At 39.5% G+C, this 16958-nt stretch overlaps 1 protein-coding gene across 1 annotated transcript; it reads right to left on the minus strand.

Moving 5' to 3' along the window:
• Positions 1-564: 564 nt before the first annotated feature.
• On the minus strand, positions 565-10944 carry LOC149288589 (outer mitochondrial transmembrane helix translocase-like). Its single transcript, XM_089491337.1, has 9 exons — positions 10891-10944; positions 10626-10796; positions 10226-10324; positions 9859-10044; positions 8613-8799; positions 8350-8456; positions 7440-7490; positions 6896-7029; positions 565-763 (listed from the first exon to the last, which is right to left on the minus strand). Exons 1-9 carry the CDS (start codon positions 10942-10944, stop codon positions 565-567), a joined length of 1188 nt encoding a protein of 395 aa, XP_089347463.1.
• Between the last annotated feature and the right edge of the window lie 6014 nt (positions 10945-16958).

The following is a 16958-nucleotide window of genomic DNA, read 5'->3' on the forward strand; positions in this document are numbered from 1 at the left end:
TGTATTAAAAGGGGCATCAATTTGCGGGATTAAAAATATAATTTTGCCTCTGTATTAATGAATGGTAAGGCCGCACCTTGAATATGCTATGCAATTTTGGGCACCTATTCTAAAGAAGGATATCATGGCACTAGAAAGGGTGCAGAGGCGGGCTACAAAATTAATAAAAGGAATGGAGCATTATAGTTATGGTGTTAGAAAAATGCGTGTGTTATCATAAATAGTATTTCTGACAAAGACATAAGAAAGTAGAAAATGTCTAGTCTATGATATATGCACGAGTTCACGCCAAAACGTCTACTCTATGTTCTACATATATATATGTGCAAAGGGTCAAGTCTAGGCCATTCTTAATTATGCAGCTTAAAGAGGTGTAACTTGCTTGAAAGGTAACCAATCAGAATGAAGCATGCTATTAGAAATAGATAAGAGGTTATATAAACCATGTAATCCAAACATGTAATCAGACAACGCTTCGACTTTTGTTTCTTGTGTGCCTTGTGTCGATTATGCGCATGATCTAAATAAAGGAAAACTCTTTCTGAGGAGAATTCGACCATTAATTCAACCAACATTTTGTTGCCCTGTGTGAGGAGGTCCTGACCGGAGACAGGGACGACGGTCCTGAGGAACCACACCTCGAGGATCTGCATCTGGGGTAATAATATAAGTCCTCCAGCTAAGATTGCTGTTAACCAGAGGCACTTCGCGACATCGTCCCTGAAACCGGCAGCGTCCTCCCGAAAGTTTATGACGGTCTTCTCTTCAGAAATGTGAGTAGGAAAAATATTTCTGGGAAATATTATAAGTGGTCAAAGTCTGTCAGGGACTACTGAAATAAATAACTGCGTATGCATTCGACAATGAGAAATATTACTTGGAGTAATATGAGGCTGATCAGGAGAAATGTGCACAGATAGTTAGTCATTATTTTTGTGATAACGAATTGTTGTTGTTTGTGATTGTGGTAATACTGTTGGGGTTGCTTGCAGCTTGTATTATTGTGAAAGAGCATCACAAGACCTTAAAGAGAAGAACTCTTATGGTCCAGGGACAGCTATACCAACCCATGTCACAAATCATGTCTGAATGACTCTGTCTGTGTGAATGACTGTTCAGGAGTCTTTTACGGCGAACGAACAGTGAATAAGGTTGTTGTTAATACGCCCCCCGGCATTTGTGAGAAGCTCTCTGTGATCAAGTGCTGGGATTGCAAGTGAACAACTTCGCTGCGAAAGCAATTTTCCTACCTCTACTGTCTATGTACGGTATCTTATAATTACAGAGGTCCTTTGTTTCATTCTGTCTAGAAGCGGTATCTCATAAATACAGAGGTCCTTTGTTTCACTCTGTCAATAAGTGGTATCTTATAAATACCAAGAGCTCTCTGTTTCACTCTGTCCAGACGTGGTATCTTATAAATACAGAAAGATTTTCTTTTTTCTGTCTTTTTTGACATTGCGGTGAGATTGTATTATGGGGATATTCCACAGTAAGGGAAAGGGACAGAAGGATAAAAATGTTGGTATTTGAAATACCAGAAAGAATATATAGTGACAATGGGCCTCATTTTGTCAATCAACTAATCTCCAGATTTGCACAAGTATTTGGTATACAGTTAAAGAATCATTGCGCCTATCATCCTCAGTCAGCAGGGTTGGTGGAAAGAAACATTGGAACAATAAAGAATAAATTAAAAAAAGACCATGGCAGAAACTGAGAAGAATTTCTTGCCTACCTATGGTAAAATTGAGTATGCGTATTACACCCAATAAGCAAGGCCTCACCCCATTTGAAGTAATGTATGGGAGACCCTATAGTTTGCCACAGATAAAGGTAAAAGAAGCAAATGATGAAAGGGAATTGACCCTAGCAGATTATATGGCAAAAATGTTGAATACCAGATCAATAAAAACTGTTAATTCTCTTCCAGAAACATAAGAGCCAATTCCTGAGAAATTGAACGTTGCTTTGGAGATTGGGTACTAATAAGGATAATCAAACGAAAGAATTGGTCATCACCGAGGTGGGAAAGACCGTACCAAGTTCTACTAACCACCCCACGGTGTGTAAGCTGAGAGGAGTTGTTGGATACAGCAGTCACACTGTAAGAAGCTAACACCACTTGCTGGTAGTCACTCATTAAGTCTGGGTACAAAGGGGGGTCCAGACGATAGGTTGGACTCGTCTCAAACCAGTAAAGAAATCCATTCCCCAAACCCTGAGTTGACGGCCAGGTAGGATGAAGGGGTGGTGCCTGCTTATAGTTTTTTGGGTAGTGACTGATGTTTTTACAGTAATTCCTTATTCTAATGCTAATGCTAAGTGGGATGAGAACAAGAAGGTGACCAGATGGGAAGATACCAAAGCACAAAATCTGACTTTTTTATTAACAGGAGATAGTTGCATTGTCATTGATCTGTGTAAATTAATTCATTGTAAAAATATTGGGCAAGCAAGAAACTATGCTAAAGCCGTATTTATATATATGCCGGATGCCCGAAAAGCCCCCTGGAAAACGAAGTATAACATCATGCCTTGGTTGGGATTATGCTATGTGGACAACAGCTAGTCGAGATTGGGGATATGATATACTCGGGGCAAGAGCGAGCAAGATCAAAACAAGATTTTCTGTGAAAAGATTATGATCCGAATGTACAAGCTTTGATAACTGTAATAAATTGCTATTTACTTTAAAGGAACCTATGAAGACGCATGAGAGACTATATACCATAGGTGCGTGGGTTTCCAATAGAGACCCGCAGGGAACTTTCTTTTTGTGTTTTCCAGAAAAAAAGGTCCAAGCAGAAAAACAGTTATAGATCCAGGAAGAAAAACAAATTGAGGAAAGGTTAACAAATTTAAATCTGTTTAGTTCAGAAAAACGGCGCCTCAGAGGGGATATGATAGCTTTATATAAATATATTTGGGGCCAATACAAACCATTGTGTGGAAATCTGTTCATAAACAGGAATATGCACAGGACACGTGGTCATGCATTTAGACAGGAAGAAAGCAGATTTAGTCTAAAGCAGAGGAAAGGGTTTTTTACAGTAAGGACAATAAGGATGTGGAATTCTCTGCCTGCAGATGTAATTTAATCTGAGTCTGTACAGACGTTTAAACAGCAACTGTATGGATACTTGGGGGATATAATCTTTAATTATGGGGAAACAGCTTATTGATCCAAGGAGAAAATGGAAAGAGCCAAACTGGGTTTTTTTGCCTTCTTTTGGATCAACAGCAACAAATTAACTAATATAGGAAAGGCTGAACATGACGGACGCATGTCTTTTTTCAGCCTATATAACTATGTAACTATAGCATGCAGCAGGGGCGCCTGCCGAGGACTTAAATTAATACATCGTTTTTTTTGTTTGTTTTTTTTAAAAAACATCTTTACTTAACATCCTTCATGTTAAATAAAGTAAAAAAAACAACAAAAGAAAACGATGCTTTAATTTAAGTCCCAGGCAGGGGTGGTGAGCGGTTGCTCGTGAAGTTTTCAGGAACCGCTTGGCACCCCTTACTCTCCGTGACTCTGTAAGGATAATAAGAAGTAGGGAGAGGGAGTAGATAGTTAGAAGGGGCGGGGGGATATTGAGAAAGGGGCACAGGGGGTAGTGAGAACGGGCAGGGGGATAAAGAGAAGGGGCAGTGGGGGGTATTGAGAAGGGGGCATCAGATCAGTAGTCCGCACATTGCGCCAGAACACTTAAGGCTGGCTCTGTTTATAGCTCCAGGTTTACGTCACTATCAAACAACAACCCAATATGTGTTCAGGAACTTCTCCTGAGTACAGTGATACCCCCCATGTGTGTGTTTGGGGCTAAAAGGGCACATTTGTATAGTGCGCTCTCGTTCCCCATTTTGATCAGTCCTATCTTTGAACCCGACCACTCCAATTTACCCCATAAAACCATTCATTTTTTTTTAATTAGACACCTCTTGCGTATTTAAAATGCTTTTACTTTAACTCTTTACATATCAAGATGTTTAGGATTTTAGTGGATTGTAGATATTTATTTATTAAGTCTCATTTATGTCTATTATCTGGAAGATTACATAGATCCACATAAAATCAGATGTCCACGAATGACGCTTTTAAATGTGCACCTAGTATTTATGTATGTTGTATCACAAGGTTTATTTTCATCCACAAGTTGTTAAGTAATTATTATATATTTCATCCTTCAATACATTTTTATTTAATCTCCAGGAAGGTTTTATCATGTTATTAGTTACCTTTAATTCTAACATAATTGAGATCTACTTTATCCATATTTTCCTACATTCTCTAATTGACAAAACGTTAACTAGGATCATATCTATACTGGAGAATGAATGGTGACAGTAAGAGTAATATGTATAATCTCGATCTTCTGGATGTAATGTCCGCCACAAAACATACAGTCTATATTTCCCAAAAAGTTCTTTGAAACATCTTGCCAGACCATGTTCTAAAGTCATTTTATCCTTGTCCGGGTCAGCTATACAGTTAAAATCTCTTCCCATAATAAAAATACCCCGGATATATACTTGAATTTTCTTCATAGGCTCATTCAAAAAATGTATTTTTTATTAGGGGCATATTTGTTTTTGGACTTTTTTTACATTTTGATGGAACTGGATGGTTCCTCTGATGCATAATTATTTTAAAATGTTACTAATTTTTTTTTTCACATTGTGATTAGAAAGCTGGGCTCCATTGACTTGTATGGTTGAATGCAGTAGCTGTATTTAACCTGCAAGTGGAGCCAGAGTTCTCAAGAGGGTCTGGAGACCCTCTAGTAAACTTTTCCATCTTTGTTATAAGGACGCGCCGCCATCTTGCGAGTGGTAAAATCACCCTCCGGAAGCACCAATGTGACGGGACCTACCCATACCCCAACTGGGTACACCCTCCAGAGGCTGTTTCCTTTTCCCCATAGCTACCAGGAATACAAGACTTCAACCGTGAGGTGGAGCTAGCACCGAAGACAGCAGGAAACACCGCTCCTCATGAACCTTAGTGGCACTGGAGCGTAGCGATATAGTTCATTACTGTCCTTACAAGGACAGCACCGAGGCTTGTCCCAATAATAAGACAGAACGCGTATTGAGGTAAAACAGGAACTGACTTTATTGAGAACATCAAACATATGTATATCTATAGACAACATATTTGGATCAGGAGTATAATCCCATCAACGACCAGACAGCCCAGTGCCTCCATACAGTTATATGTCCAGCAATGCCCACACGACAAAAAGTCTCTATTTCGTGCATCAATCCCGGTATACCAATTGAGAGCTCATGGTCCGAGGATGTTGCGTTCCAAAAAGCGACTTGATCCGACGTCGGGACCTGGTGATCCCTCTTTTCTCAATACATCTGATCGGTTCAACAAAGAACTCTATGCAACAGACAAAAAGATGAGGCGAAAGAGGGCTGTGATGAGTGACTCCTGAGCATATATATATTAGATTTTTTCAACCAAAGCAAACTCAATAACTTATAACACTTTATTCAAGTGAAAATGTTTTATAGACTCCTAGACTTGAAAAGTGCATATTGTATGCATCTTGGAACACTGTGTCTTTTAAGTCTGTCGCAACAACTATTGTCTCCAGTTTATGTTTTATATACTGTTCCATCAGTAGGTGGTGATGTTTCTGGATGTCTCTGTTCACTGTTTTTATAGTATCTTCTCGCTTGCCTTAATAACGTTTTCTGAAGGCCTCAGCCATGTTTAAGTGGATAAGACTGTGACAATTCATTTCTGTAGAGCTTTAAAGTATTTCTAACAATGCTAGTCTGCATTTTATCAGAATTTTGTCCATACGTTAAGCCTTCACAGGACTGGACGTTTGCGCTAGTCTATGAATGGCGCAGAAGAACAAGAGATTTGGTTTTACTTTTCATGATCATTAAGAAGGAATATATATCCTTCCTTCTAGGCTAATTTTCTTGCCCTGTACAATGAAATGTTACCACGCATAGCTTTTCTTTTCCCTGTAAACCTATAACATAAGTACATACCCTTGTCCTCATACACACATGAGAAATGCACTCATTTAGTTTCCGGAATAAAATGCGTATGTTTTTGGACTATTAAATTACATTTATATAACACACGCAGGTTCTGCAGCTCTGTTATTGACTTAAGCGTCTTAAGAGGAAAACTATTCACACTATTTTATAGAAGACACACACACACAACCTTAAACAGAAAGATAACACTGCTCTTGGCCTTAACTTACTTTATTCAAACTACAATTTACAACTTATAACTAACAATACTATTACTAATAATAATCCTATGAGTCCAACTTAAGAACCAATACGTCTTGGTTATCTCTAAATCCATTAGGCTTCGTGTATTAGGACAGCATGCCGATTCCCTGGCTCATTGGTTCCTGGAACATGCACATTATTTCTGTTGCCTTATGTAAGTGGAGCCGTCCTATTTTTACACTATCCTGACAAAAGCTGGAAAAGAAAAAATAAAAATAGCTTGTCAGTGGGCATAGTTTTGTTATCAGCTCATTGTCACTCTGAAATCTAACTTACTGCGAGTTGAGTTTACAAAGTGTGAAGATGCTGAGAAATGTTACAATGATTCACTTGGTGGAGCTAACTCTACAATATGAAGTTGTAAAGTTCTCTGGACTGTATTCACTCAATAATTCAGTGGGACAAAAAAAACAGGAGGTCTATGTGGGTTTCTCCTCTGAGAAGGACAGAGTGTGCCCACTTACTATGTCAAAATGGCACATCTTGCTTTGACTTTGTCACGTCAGTATTTTGTGTCACTGGACACAAAGGCTTTTCTTATGTTTACCATTAGCCAAAAAACATTACATAGGGGATTCAAATGCAATACATGAATATAAGAAAGAGAGGTGACACATACCCATCGTCTGAATGGCTGTCTGCATGTTCTTTGAGGGAAAGCAGAGCGGCATCGCGGCATATTTCCCTCAGATAACTTCCTGAGAATCCATCGGTGTAGTCGGCAATTTCACTCAGGTCTACATCTTCATTCACCTAAAGAAAACATATTAGGACACATAAGGACAATTAATTGGTGATTTTCCCCAGTGTCATTTAAATAACTATCAAGAGACCAAAGCCGGGTGATATAGATTCATAAGGAGTAAACAAGGGCGTGTTTTTCTAAACATTTAGGGAAAGGAAAAGAGTCAAACAAGACTGAGAAGAATCGAGTCCAACTGAAAATGCATTGTGCAAAAAGATTGCAATTGCCTAGGAATCTTGTAAAAGATTGATATTATACCAGTAGCCAGAGAATGGTGGCTTTATGATTTTTGACAGTATGTTGTGGAAAGGGGTGACTATCTGAGGCAGTTCCAGCTGAGCAGGACGGTTCTTAGGCCATTGGTGGAATAGTCAACCATTACATAAAAATCACATATATCAAAGTATAAGTTGCTTACATTTTCATTTTCCAAGATGAGACTGAGAATTGATTGACGCTGTGCCGTAGACTAGAAACAAAAAAGATGAAAACAGCATTGTAGAAAAACTATTACTAATTAGTCCTGTTAATCCCAACAAGAATGCATTTTGAAGTATAGGAATGGGAAAATATATGAAGAATTCATAGTTATGGAGTGGCTAAAACAAACTTTAAATAACCTTGTTTCTTCAGTAGCATTTAGTATTAGTAGCATTTGATCCATACATCACTATCTAAGAGAACCGCAAGTTCTAATTATCTTCATTATTTATCGTAACAATAGTGACTTGGTTTAAAACCGGCTGGAAAACTTGTGTATTTAAACAATAGCTACTAAAAGTTTAATGCAGGTCATAAAATGGGTTTGTATTAAAATATAAACAACTCCTCTTTTTACTAAAGTTCTATTTGTCATGCAACATTTTTTGCAGGTTGATGTATTGAGATTATTTAGAAGATGGATATACACCAGTTTAACATGAGGATTTCCTTTAAAAAGACATTTTAGCTACATACTGGTTTCTTAATCAGGTATTAATCAGGTATCAGGCAGTATTGCTGGATCGATGTCCTAAGGTCGGTTAGTGGCCCCCATGATAATAACCTATGAAAATACAACAAAAGTGAAACATAAGAAATACTATATGGTAGGAAAAATGTGTTGAAAAAATATGATAAATCTAGAATGAATGATGTGTGGTTTCTTCTCCAAATCCCAGAGCCTCAAAAATCCTTTAGGGACTACACTTATGCACGCAATCTGTATTTTTAAAGTGTTGGATACACATCTTATCTGTGTGTTCTCTAGCCTAAAATCCTAAACAATGTACTCTAGTTTGGAAGATTTGCTTATAAAAAATATTAAGGTAATGCCAACGAGATATTACCTGACAATTGTGGCCTGTCTCCAGCCCGTCCCAACGGCTTAGGAACAGGGCTTTCATCATGGCCGTCACTTCATGGTCACTCATGGAACGACTTCGAAGGAAAGAGCCTGTGTGGAGAGAAAGAAAAAGTCAAGCATGATGAATGTATAAAAAGACTCATTAATGCCCATTGATTGGGCACCAGTTGTCTAATATCACATTGAAGTCTAATACATACACCATTTGGCATGGCTAGAGATTGGTGACTTCCAAGTGCAACTTACCGATTTCATCGATGAAAATGATAGTTGGCTGGAGCTTCACAGCAGCTGCTAGTTTCTCAGACTCTCCATACCACTTGTTGGTCAGGGTGGATGGCTGGAGATTAATAAACCGGCAATCCGGCTTCTTTGGCTGTGGCTTTGGCAATGAGAGTCTTTCCACAACCTGGAGGTCCATAAAGAAGGACACCTGTATAAAAAACAGTGCATTTATTTATACAATAGGCGTACCTTTAGTAATTAAACAATATTCAAATAATATATTTAAAGGCTCCAGTAATTTAATCTGCTTAAAAATATAAAGGGTACCAAGTGAACATAGCCTCCGATCAAGCACATTTCTGCATATTGCAGTCTGGAGTAAGAGCTTCTAATAGTTAATTATATAAGTTTGAAAGAAAGCATTACAAAGAAATAACCCCCCCCCCCCCAAAAAAAAGCCATCCTTCTGGTGTTTTGTTTAGCAAGAATGTATAACCTTTTAAATATTTGAAAGTATTTCTTGGAGGTGCATACTATAATACAAATAAATGATACCGCAGCAATCTTATGCCAAGCTAAAACGTCAAAATGTATTGTAACATAATATAAGAGGGACATAAAAAGAAGAACTGGCACCACTCCAAGTCACTCTGCAGATTACCCTTGACAAAGGCTACCAAGCCGAAACATTGTTGATCTCAGTAACACTGTCTACTTCTCTGCAACATTTACCTGCGTGATTCGTACGTTCTGTACCAAGTCCTTTTCATATTATGTTAAAGTAGATTTCTACTTTTTTACTTCAGGTATCAGATTTTATAGTTTACTCTTATATTTTGCACCGCCTACAAATACATTTTCTGCTACCTGTTACGCACAGGTTGGGAGGTTTTGCACCTCATTTACTTATTTCTGTGCTTTTTTGTGCCTTTTGTTTGCCACCTCTCATAACTACACAGTTACTAACCTATCTAGATATAATTATACAGCCTAACTGCAAAGAAACCTGCCCAGATAGAGATACCATTATGTTAACTCCCTTGCAGTGAGCGCAAACAGCACAATCAGCTACAGGTAAAAAGAAGTACAGATAAAATGTACTTTCAATTTACTGGTGAACAGAGCAGGTGTCTCTATAACTCTACCGAGTCTAAGGATATCCTGACGGTAACTGCCTGAGGGCCAGAATTGGACAGCCTTGTGGCTCACCAAATTGCTTCCATATAGATAATCTTTGTACATATAAACTAAGTCATGAATGGAGCACCTTAAGCCTTAATAAGTGAAACAGATTCAACCCAAAAAGTCCCGCATACAGGGTTTGAGCAATATCTTTAGGAGGCTGCATCCGCCTGGATTTTGGAAACAGGTGTCTCTTTCTTATAGGGAGGATGACGCTGGTTATTAGGGCCTCGATGACATTGTCAAGACCTGCGATGTCACTCCAGGTCACCTACAGGGAATAAACACAATTGTAAAACTGCTTCTACAATGCAACCCTAGAAATATTAGACAAAGCAAAAAGGAATAGCACTATAAAGTAATGGGGGTTTAAAAGGATATATACAGGTTTCTTCACTGTCCTGGTCCTTCCTTCCCCAGTTTACTTCTTTCCATGTAACCTTTTCCCTTACCTCCATGTTGAGTGGGCCCACTAACTGTGCGGCGATGCACATTTCGGATTGCGTCAGACTGACAGTTTTTCCTCCAATCTGTCTCATCGGTTGTTTAGCCTACAAGATACCAAAAGAATAAAAATAAGTACCGTATTTTAAAATGATTAACTAAGGATCCCACCAAGAATACCACATCTCAGGCAATGCTATTAAAACCCTTTCCCGTGTGAGGTCCACCTGGTGAGATTCATGGATGATCACTGCACATAGCTTTGGAGAACTGAGGTAAATACTGATATCTGTAGATCCCGTTTACAATCACAGGATTTTATCTTTTAGGGAACATTGTTACCCCTTCTTTCTATAGACTTTACTAGTATTTTCTGTTGTCAAAGTTATTAAGAAAAAAGTTCCATACCTCTATCTGAGGTTCATCTTCTGGTTCCGGTTTTCTGGTTGAATCGAAGGCATGCATCATCCATTTGGCGGTGTAATAACTGGCTGCGCCCAATACCGTCAGTTTGACAATATTGCCGATAACATGATTCCCAACCAGATAACAAGAAAAGACATCCATAGAAAACATGTTCTAAAGACAAATAAAAATACATTAATACATAAGAACCTTTTTTGACAACTGCTACTTTAGATTTTCAAATAAATGAAACATCACATTTGCTTACTTTACATATTTCCATATATAGTAATATTGTTGTGGCTGGTCGTACAATGGTCATGTCACATAATTATTAGGACTTCAAATTTACCTGCTTTGTGTGTTCACAGCTTACTGATTTTTAAACCACAATAGAGAAGCAAACTAGTGGGTTCAAGAAAAAACTAAATCTTCCAAAACCTTTTTTATTTTATTTTAAAACTATACTTTTATACTTCTATTTACTTTTTAAGTCTAGTTTGTAAACGTTATACCCTCACATTTTCTATCACATTACAGCCTTGTAGCTTCTTTGCTATTATGTTAAAGATATTCAAGTTCCAGACACACAAGACAGGAGGACTGAATACTGATCTCGATGTCCTCACATTTATGAGTAAATTTTTTCGTCCTTCTAATTAAAAAAAAAAAAAGAAAGAAATGTAATGGGTAATGTATAATGATTTATAAATATATTCATATAATATAATGATTTATGAATATGAATTGTACTGTACTCGTGAATAAGTCTCTATACATACGCACTTCGTCAAGACATTTTATCTGTTTTTACATCTAGCTAAAAAATACACCACCAAAAGATAAGCAATAACAATAAGAGACTTCTAATTGTGATTGTTGAATAAGCTTTATTTTTATCTGGGTTTTTTATTGTATAACGAACCGGTTTGGAAGCAAGAGACTGACAACAAGAAGGAGATGAACTCCATTTCTCGCAATTATGCCAGGGGAGAAATCCAAGACGATCTACATATGACTCTCTATCCTTCATCCCATACGCTGTGCGAGTAGACGTTTTTCCGTCCACCACGCTGTGCGCAATGAGAAGATGCGGCACGCCGTGGGCGATGAGGGGTTGTGATTTTTATTTTTTTATTTATTTGTATTTTTTTTTTTATTTGTATTTTTTTTTTATACAAGAAAGGTGAAATGAATTTATATTTGATGCTTTTATTGGTTAACATATATCGTACAAGTATATCTCCTTTTATATGAGAGAAGAATTGAATCAAATTTTGTTTTACTACACTGCTGTACTAAGAATATATTGTATTTTCTGTGATTAAGATTTAGGATTGTATATAGGGAGATGAAACCAACTAATGTATGCTTCAATACACTGTTTATGATATACTTTATTCTCTTATGTTTAGGGATTTAAAACTGTACATATGAGAGATGAACTTCATTTTTTTTTTCTCTCCCTCTCACGCCCTGTCATGGTAGGAAGGATCCAGCCTAATCCGCCTGAGTTGCTCTTTGGGAGCTTCAGTTAGTGCAGAGCGAGTGCTTTGTCACAACTTTTCACAAGAGAGCGATACTGGCAATTTTTTTTATCCAGTATGGACTCTCTTTCTTGTTTTTCTTGGAAATGGGGATTAGCAGAATGAATATGATATCCTTACAAAGATATAAAGTATGGGAGAATTGTCTGGTGATGCTACAACAGGATGAGATGCCCTGAACTAGAACCAAGCTTTTGCAGGGCACTAGATTCCCCCCTCCCTGGAACTCTGAAATGCTGGAATTCACAAAGCTAGGGAGATTTAGAGACTATACTTCCTTCTCCTTTTCCATAAGCCTGTTTTTCTATTTCTTTTTTTTCTTTCTTCCTCTTCTTTTTTTTTTCTTTTTGCTGTTGTTGTTTGTGTTGCTGTAGTGTAAAGTATGCTATTGTATTGTCTAGGGCTGCAACAACTAATCGATAAAATCGATAATAATCGATAATAAAAATCGTTGCCAACGAATTTCATTATCGATTAGTTGAATCAATTTTTATCGATTATAAAATGAGGGTTTTTTCAGAGCAAACGCTCTGAAAAATACCCCTCATTATATAATCCATTTAGTCTGACTCACAGCAGCAGCTCCTACTTACCAGTCCCTCCCTGTAATCACTGTGACAACTGGCCCCGCCCCTTCCTTCTCCCAGAAGGCCAGAACCACATGGCTGTGACACTCATCTAACTGTAAGTATAAAATTAATATTTGGGCTGCTGAAAGTTAGGGGAGGTGGGGGTTAATTTAGGGGCAATTATGGTTAATGGGGTGTTTAGGGTTAATTTAGGGGCAGTTATGGTTAATAGGGTGTTTAGGGTTAATTTAGGGGCAGCTATGGTTAATGGGGTGTTTAGGGTTATTTTAGGGGGAGCTATGGTTAATGGGGTGTTTAGGGTTAATTTAGGGGCAGTTATGGTTAATAGGGTGTTTAGGGTTAATTTAGGGGCAGCTATGGTTAATGGGGTGTTTAGGGTTAATATAGGAGCAGCTGTGGTTAATGGGTTGTTTGGGGTTAATTTGAGGCAGTTGTGGTTAATGGGGTGTTTAGGGTTAATTTAGGGGCTGTTGTGGTTGATGGGGTCTTTAGGGTTAATTTAATGATGAGGACTGAGGGTTAATTTAATTAATTTAATAAAGTTAATTTAAGGTGCAGTTAGAGGTAAAGGGGGGCAGACTAAGGGGAATCTAAATCCTGGGGGCCGTGAAGATTAACCCAGTACTTATTTATAAAAGTATGGTGTCAGTGTGATGCGAACGGGTCTGTGACTCTATGAGGGCACTATGAGATATCGGGGGGAGGTATAAGGCATATCTGGGGAGGACGGAGTGACATATCTGGGTGTATAAGGTATATAAGGCATATGTGGGGAGGGCTGTGTGGCATGTCTGGGGAGGACGGAGTGGTGTATCAGGGGGTATAAGGCGTATCAGGCACAGTGGCATATGTGGGGGTAGAGTGGAGTGACACATGTGGGAGGCAGCGTGGCATATGTGGGAGGCAGCGTGGCATATGTGGGAGGCAGCATGGCATGTCGGGGAGGCAGCGTGGCAAGCCTGGGCTCAAATGTGCATAAATTGGGGGGGCTGGTTGGGAAATAAAGACAAGAAATGCATTTTATCAAAGTTTTTTTTTATTCTGCTGTTTGTATTTAACATCATTTGTTTATTAAATAATTTTAAATAAATGAAAACTGTACATTCATTTTTTATCCGATTAATCGATTAATCGAAAAAATAATCGGCCAACTAATCGATTATGAAAATAATCGTTAGTTGCAGCCCTAGTATTGTCATAAGATATAAAAAAAAACCAAAAAAACAACACTTCTCAGGAGATTGCAATGGCTACTGTAACTGCTCTGCGGCGCACCGTGCCTCCTGCAGTACCAGGTGTTACTTTTCTGTCTGGTGGACAAAGTGAAGAGGAAGCCTTTATTAACCTTAATGCAATTAACAACTGTCCTCTGGCTCGGCCTTGGGCCCTTACTTTCTCCTATGGATGTGCGCTGCAGGCCTCTGCACTCAACGCAGGGGAGGGCTAGTCAAGTGAAGTGGCCCGTTGTGCCACGAATCAGCCCACCATATATGCCCATCTTTTCCTGAACGCATATTCATTATAAAAATACAAATATAATTCAAATGTGGTTCAACATAAGTAAATTTAATAGCAACAAAGGATGGTAAAAAAAAAAAGCAAAACCTAATGTCCCCCTGATGCTCAGCCAGTTAAATGCCCCCCATGATACTGGCTGAGGATTATGGGAAGTATAGTACACAGCAGCAGGGAAATTGTAAAGGCTAATATTAGTACCCTACCAGGATGATACCCTAAAGTGGGCTGATTGGTGACAGAGCTGACACTGAAGAGCTGAATGGGGACAGCAATGACACGGGGGCTGAAGGGGGACAGAGGTGACACTGGGAGAAGCTGATTGGAGACAGAGGTGGCAATGTAGAGCTGAATGGGGACAGCAATGACACAGGGGCTGAAGGGGGACAGAGGTGACACTGGGAGGGTCTGATTGGGGACAGAGATTACACTGGGAGGGGCTGATTGGGGACAGAGACGACATTGGGGAGCTGAATGGGGACAGCAATGACATGGGGGGCTGATTGGGGACAGAAGTGACACTGGGGACACACTTACACACACACCTATTTTTTTGTTTTTAACGAATACAAAAAAAATATTATATAGCTTGTACAAAAATAAAATTGGTTTACTAACCTTCTACTTCTGGGGGGTTTCGTCTAGACCTCCATCCCCTGGTAGCAACATCCTGTATACAGGATGTCAGTGACATGACATCCGGTGCTCCAGCAGACTGAGTGCGAGAGGGCGGAGCTTTCACCCCTCATGCTGCTCCCATCACTATGCGGCCATCAGATTGCTGGAAAACTGATCTAAACGGCCGCTGGGTGCTGATGCCTCCAGCCGGAGTTACTTTAATACTTTTTTTTAAAAAAAAAATTAATATGGCAAGCCTGAGGCTATTAAATGAAAAAAAAAGTATTAAAGTAGCTCCGGCCGGCGGCATCAGCACGCATCGGCCGTTTGGATCAGTTTTCCAGCAGTCTGATGGCCGCATAGTGATGGGAGCAGCGTGAGGGGTGAAAGCTCCGCCCCCTCGCACTCACATTTCACCCCTCACGCTGCTCCCATCACTATGCGGGCTTGCCATATTAAAAATAAATAAAGTATTAAAGTAGCGCCGGCCGGCAGCATCAGCACCCAGCGGCCGTTTAGATTAGATTTCCAACAATCTGATGGCCGCATAGTGATGGAAGCAGCGTGAGGGGTGAAAGGTAAGTGCGAGGGGGCGGAGCTTTCACCCCTCACGCTGCTCCCATCACTTGGCGGCCATCGCATACGGCCGCTGGGTGCTGATGCCGCTGGCCGGCGCTGCTTTAATACTATATTTTTTTTCATTTAATAGCCGATTCGGCTTGCCATATTAAATTTAAAAAAAAAGTATTAAAGTAGCGCCGGCCAGCGCCATCAGTGCCCAGCGGCTGTTTAGATTAGATTTCGGGCGGCCTGGGGGGCAATTGCCCCCCGGCCCAGCCGACCCCTGACTCAACGCCTGGCGAGGCAAGAAGGAGAACGAGAATGCAGCTACAGAAGAGTTCCTGAAACGGGCAGAGATTAATGGGCTTGCAGCCTGCGGCAAATATGAACATGATGCTTCTGGAGCTAGGGCCGCCAGCCAGTCCCTGATTGTGGCCAATCATGCATACTGATCCACCGCATTCCTCCTACAAGCAGCATCTTCGTGAACACCCTAGCAGCAAAATGTCAACTAGCAGACCCAACATCTCCTAACTTTTATAATGTGAGCACCTTGCAGCCTTGTCCTGAAAGGAGGAAGGACCGGTTTTAGCACAAGTGTAGTGGGATTAGGTGCTTGGCTGTGTACTAATCTTCCTAACAGAATGTTTATTTTTAAATGGTTCACTTTTATTGCCCAGGCATCTGTTCTAGATATAATGCCCCCAAAAATTATCAGAATAAACAGGTACCCCCTAAGTTGGACCATTATAACGAAAATAAAAATATACCAAATAGAGGATCCCTATATCAGTCTAATGCACCGAGGAGAGCTGACTCGGAATGGAGAACAGTCCCAATTAGTAATACATTTATATCATCTCATTCACATGCTGTTAATAACCCTAATAATATACCAACTTCTAATAGACTTCATACATTTGCAGAACATACACAACCGGAGTCTTTTTTAGATAAAAGCCCAGATTGAGAAACAGATGGCCATCCAATATTTTGTCGCCACACAATTGCAGACGAAATTTAGACGAAGGGGAAATAGATGGGGAGCACACCGTATCAAGGGAAAAACGAAGGTTCCCGAGATAGGTGTATTCAACCTTAGCAATAAAATCTTGACAGATGATCATAAAAAAGTTTTAAGCAAAGGTTTAAAATATGCTCCAACATCTAAACTTAATTCTTTTAATACATATATTGACGCCAATAGGTTTATTAGAGGCAGGGGCGTACCTAGAGTATTTGGCACCTGGGACGGATCCTGTATGTGGAACCCCCCCCACACACACACTTTAAAACTGCATAGCTGCTATCGTTATATACTGGCACAGACATTGAAGGTGGTACAGCTTAACACCTATCATTATATACTGAGGCAGACATTGACGAGGGTACAGCATAACCCCTATCACTATATACTGAGGCAGACATTGATGGGTACAGCATTACACCTATTACTATGTACTGAGGCAGACATTCACGGGGTAGAGCATAACACCTATCACTAT

The sequence above is a fragment of the Sceloporus occidentalis genome, unplaced genomic scaffold (genome assembly GCF_023333645.1).
Source record: "Sceloporus occidentalis isolate IW3139 unplaced genomic scaffold, rSceOcc1.0.p SCAF_50, whole genome shotgun sequence".
Lineage (NCBI taxonomy): Eukaryota > Metazoa > Chordata > Lepidosauria > Squamata > Phrynosomatidae > Sceloporus > Sceloporus occidentalis.

What these genes read in the sequence shown, in the direction of transcription:
- LOC149288589 (XM_089491337.1), bottom strand. Translation starts at nt 10,944, where the DNA reads ATGACCATTGTACGACCAGCCACAACAATATTACTATATATGGAAATA. An exon ending in TATATATGGAAATATGTAAA is followed by an intron (nt 10,797 to 10,890) that starts GTAAGCAAATGT and finishes ATTTGTCTTTAG; the next exon opens with AACATGTTTTCTATGGATGT. An exon ending in TCATCTTGGAAAATGAAAAT is followed by an intron (nt 7,030 to 7,439) that starts GTAAGCAACTTA and finishes TGTTTTCTTTAG; the next exon opens with GTGAATGAAGATGTAGACCT.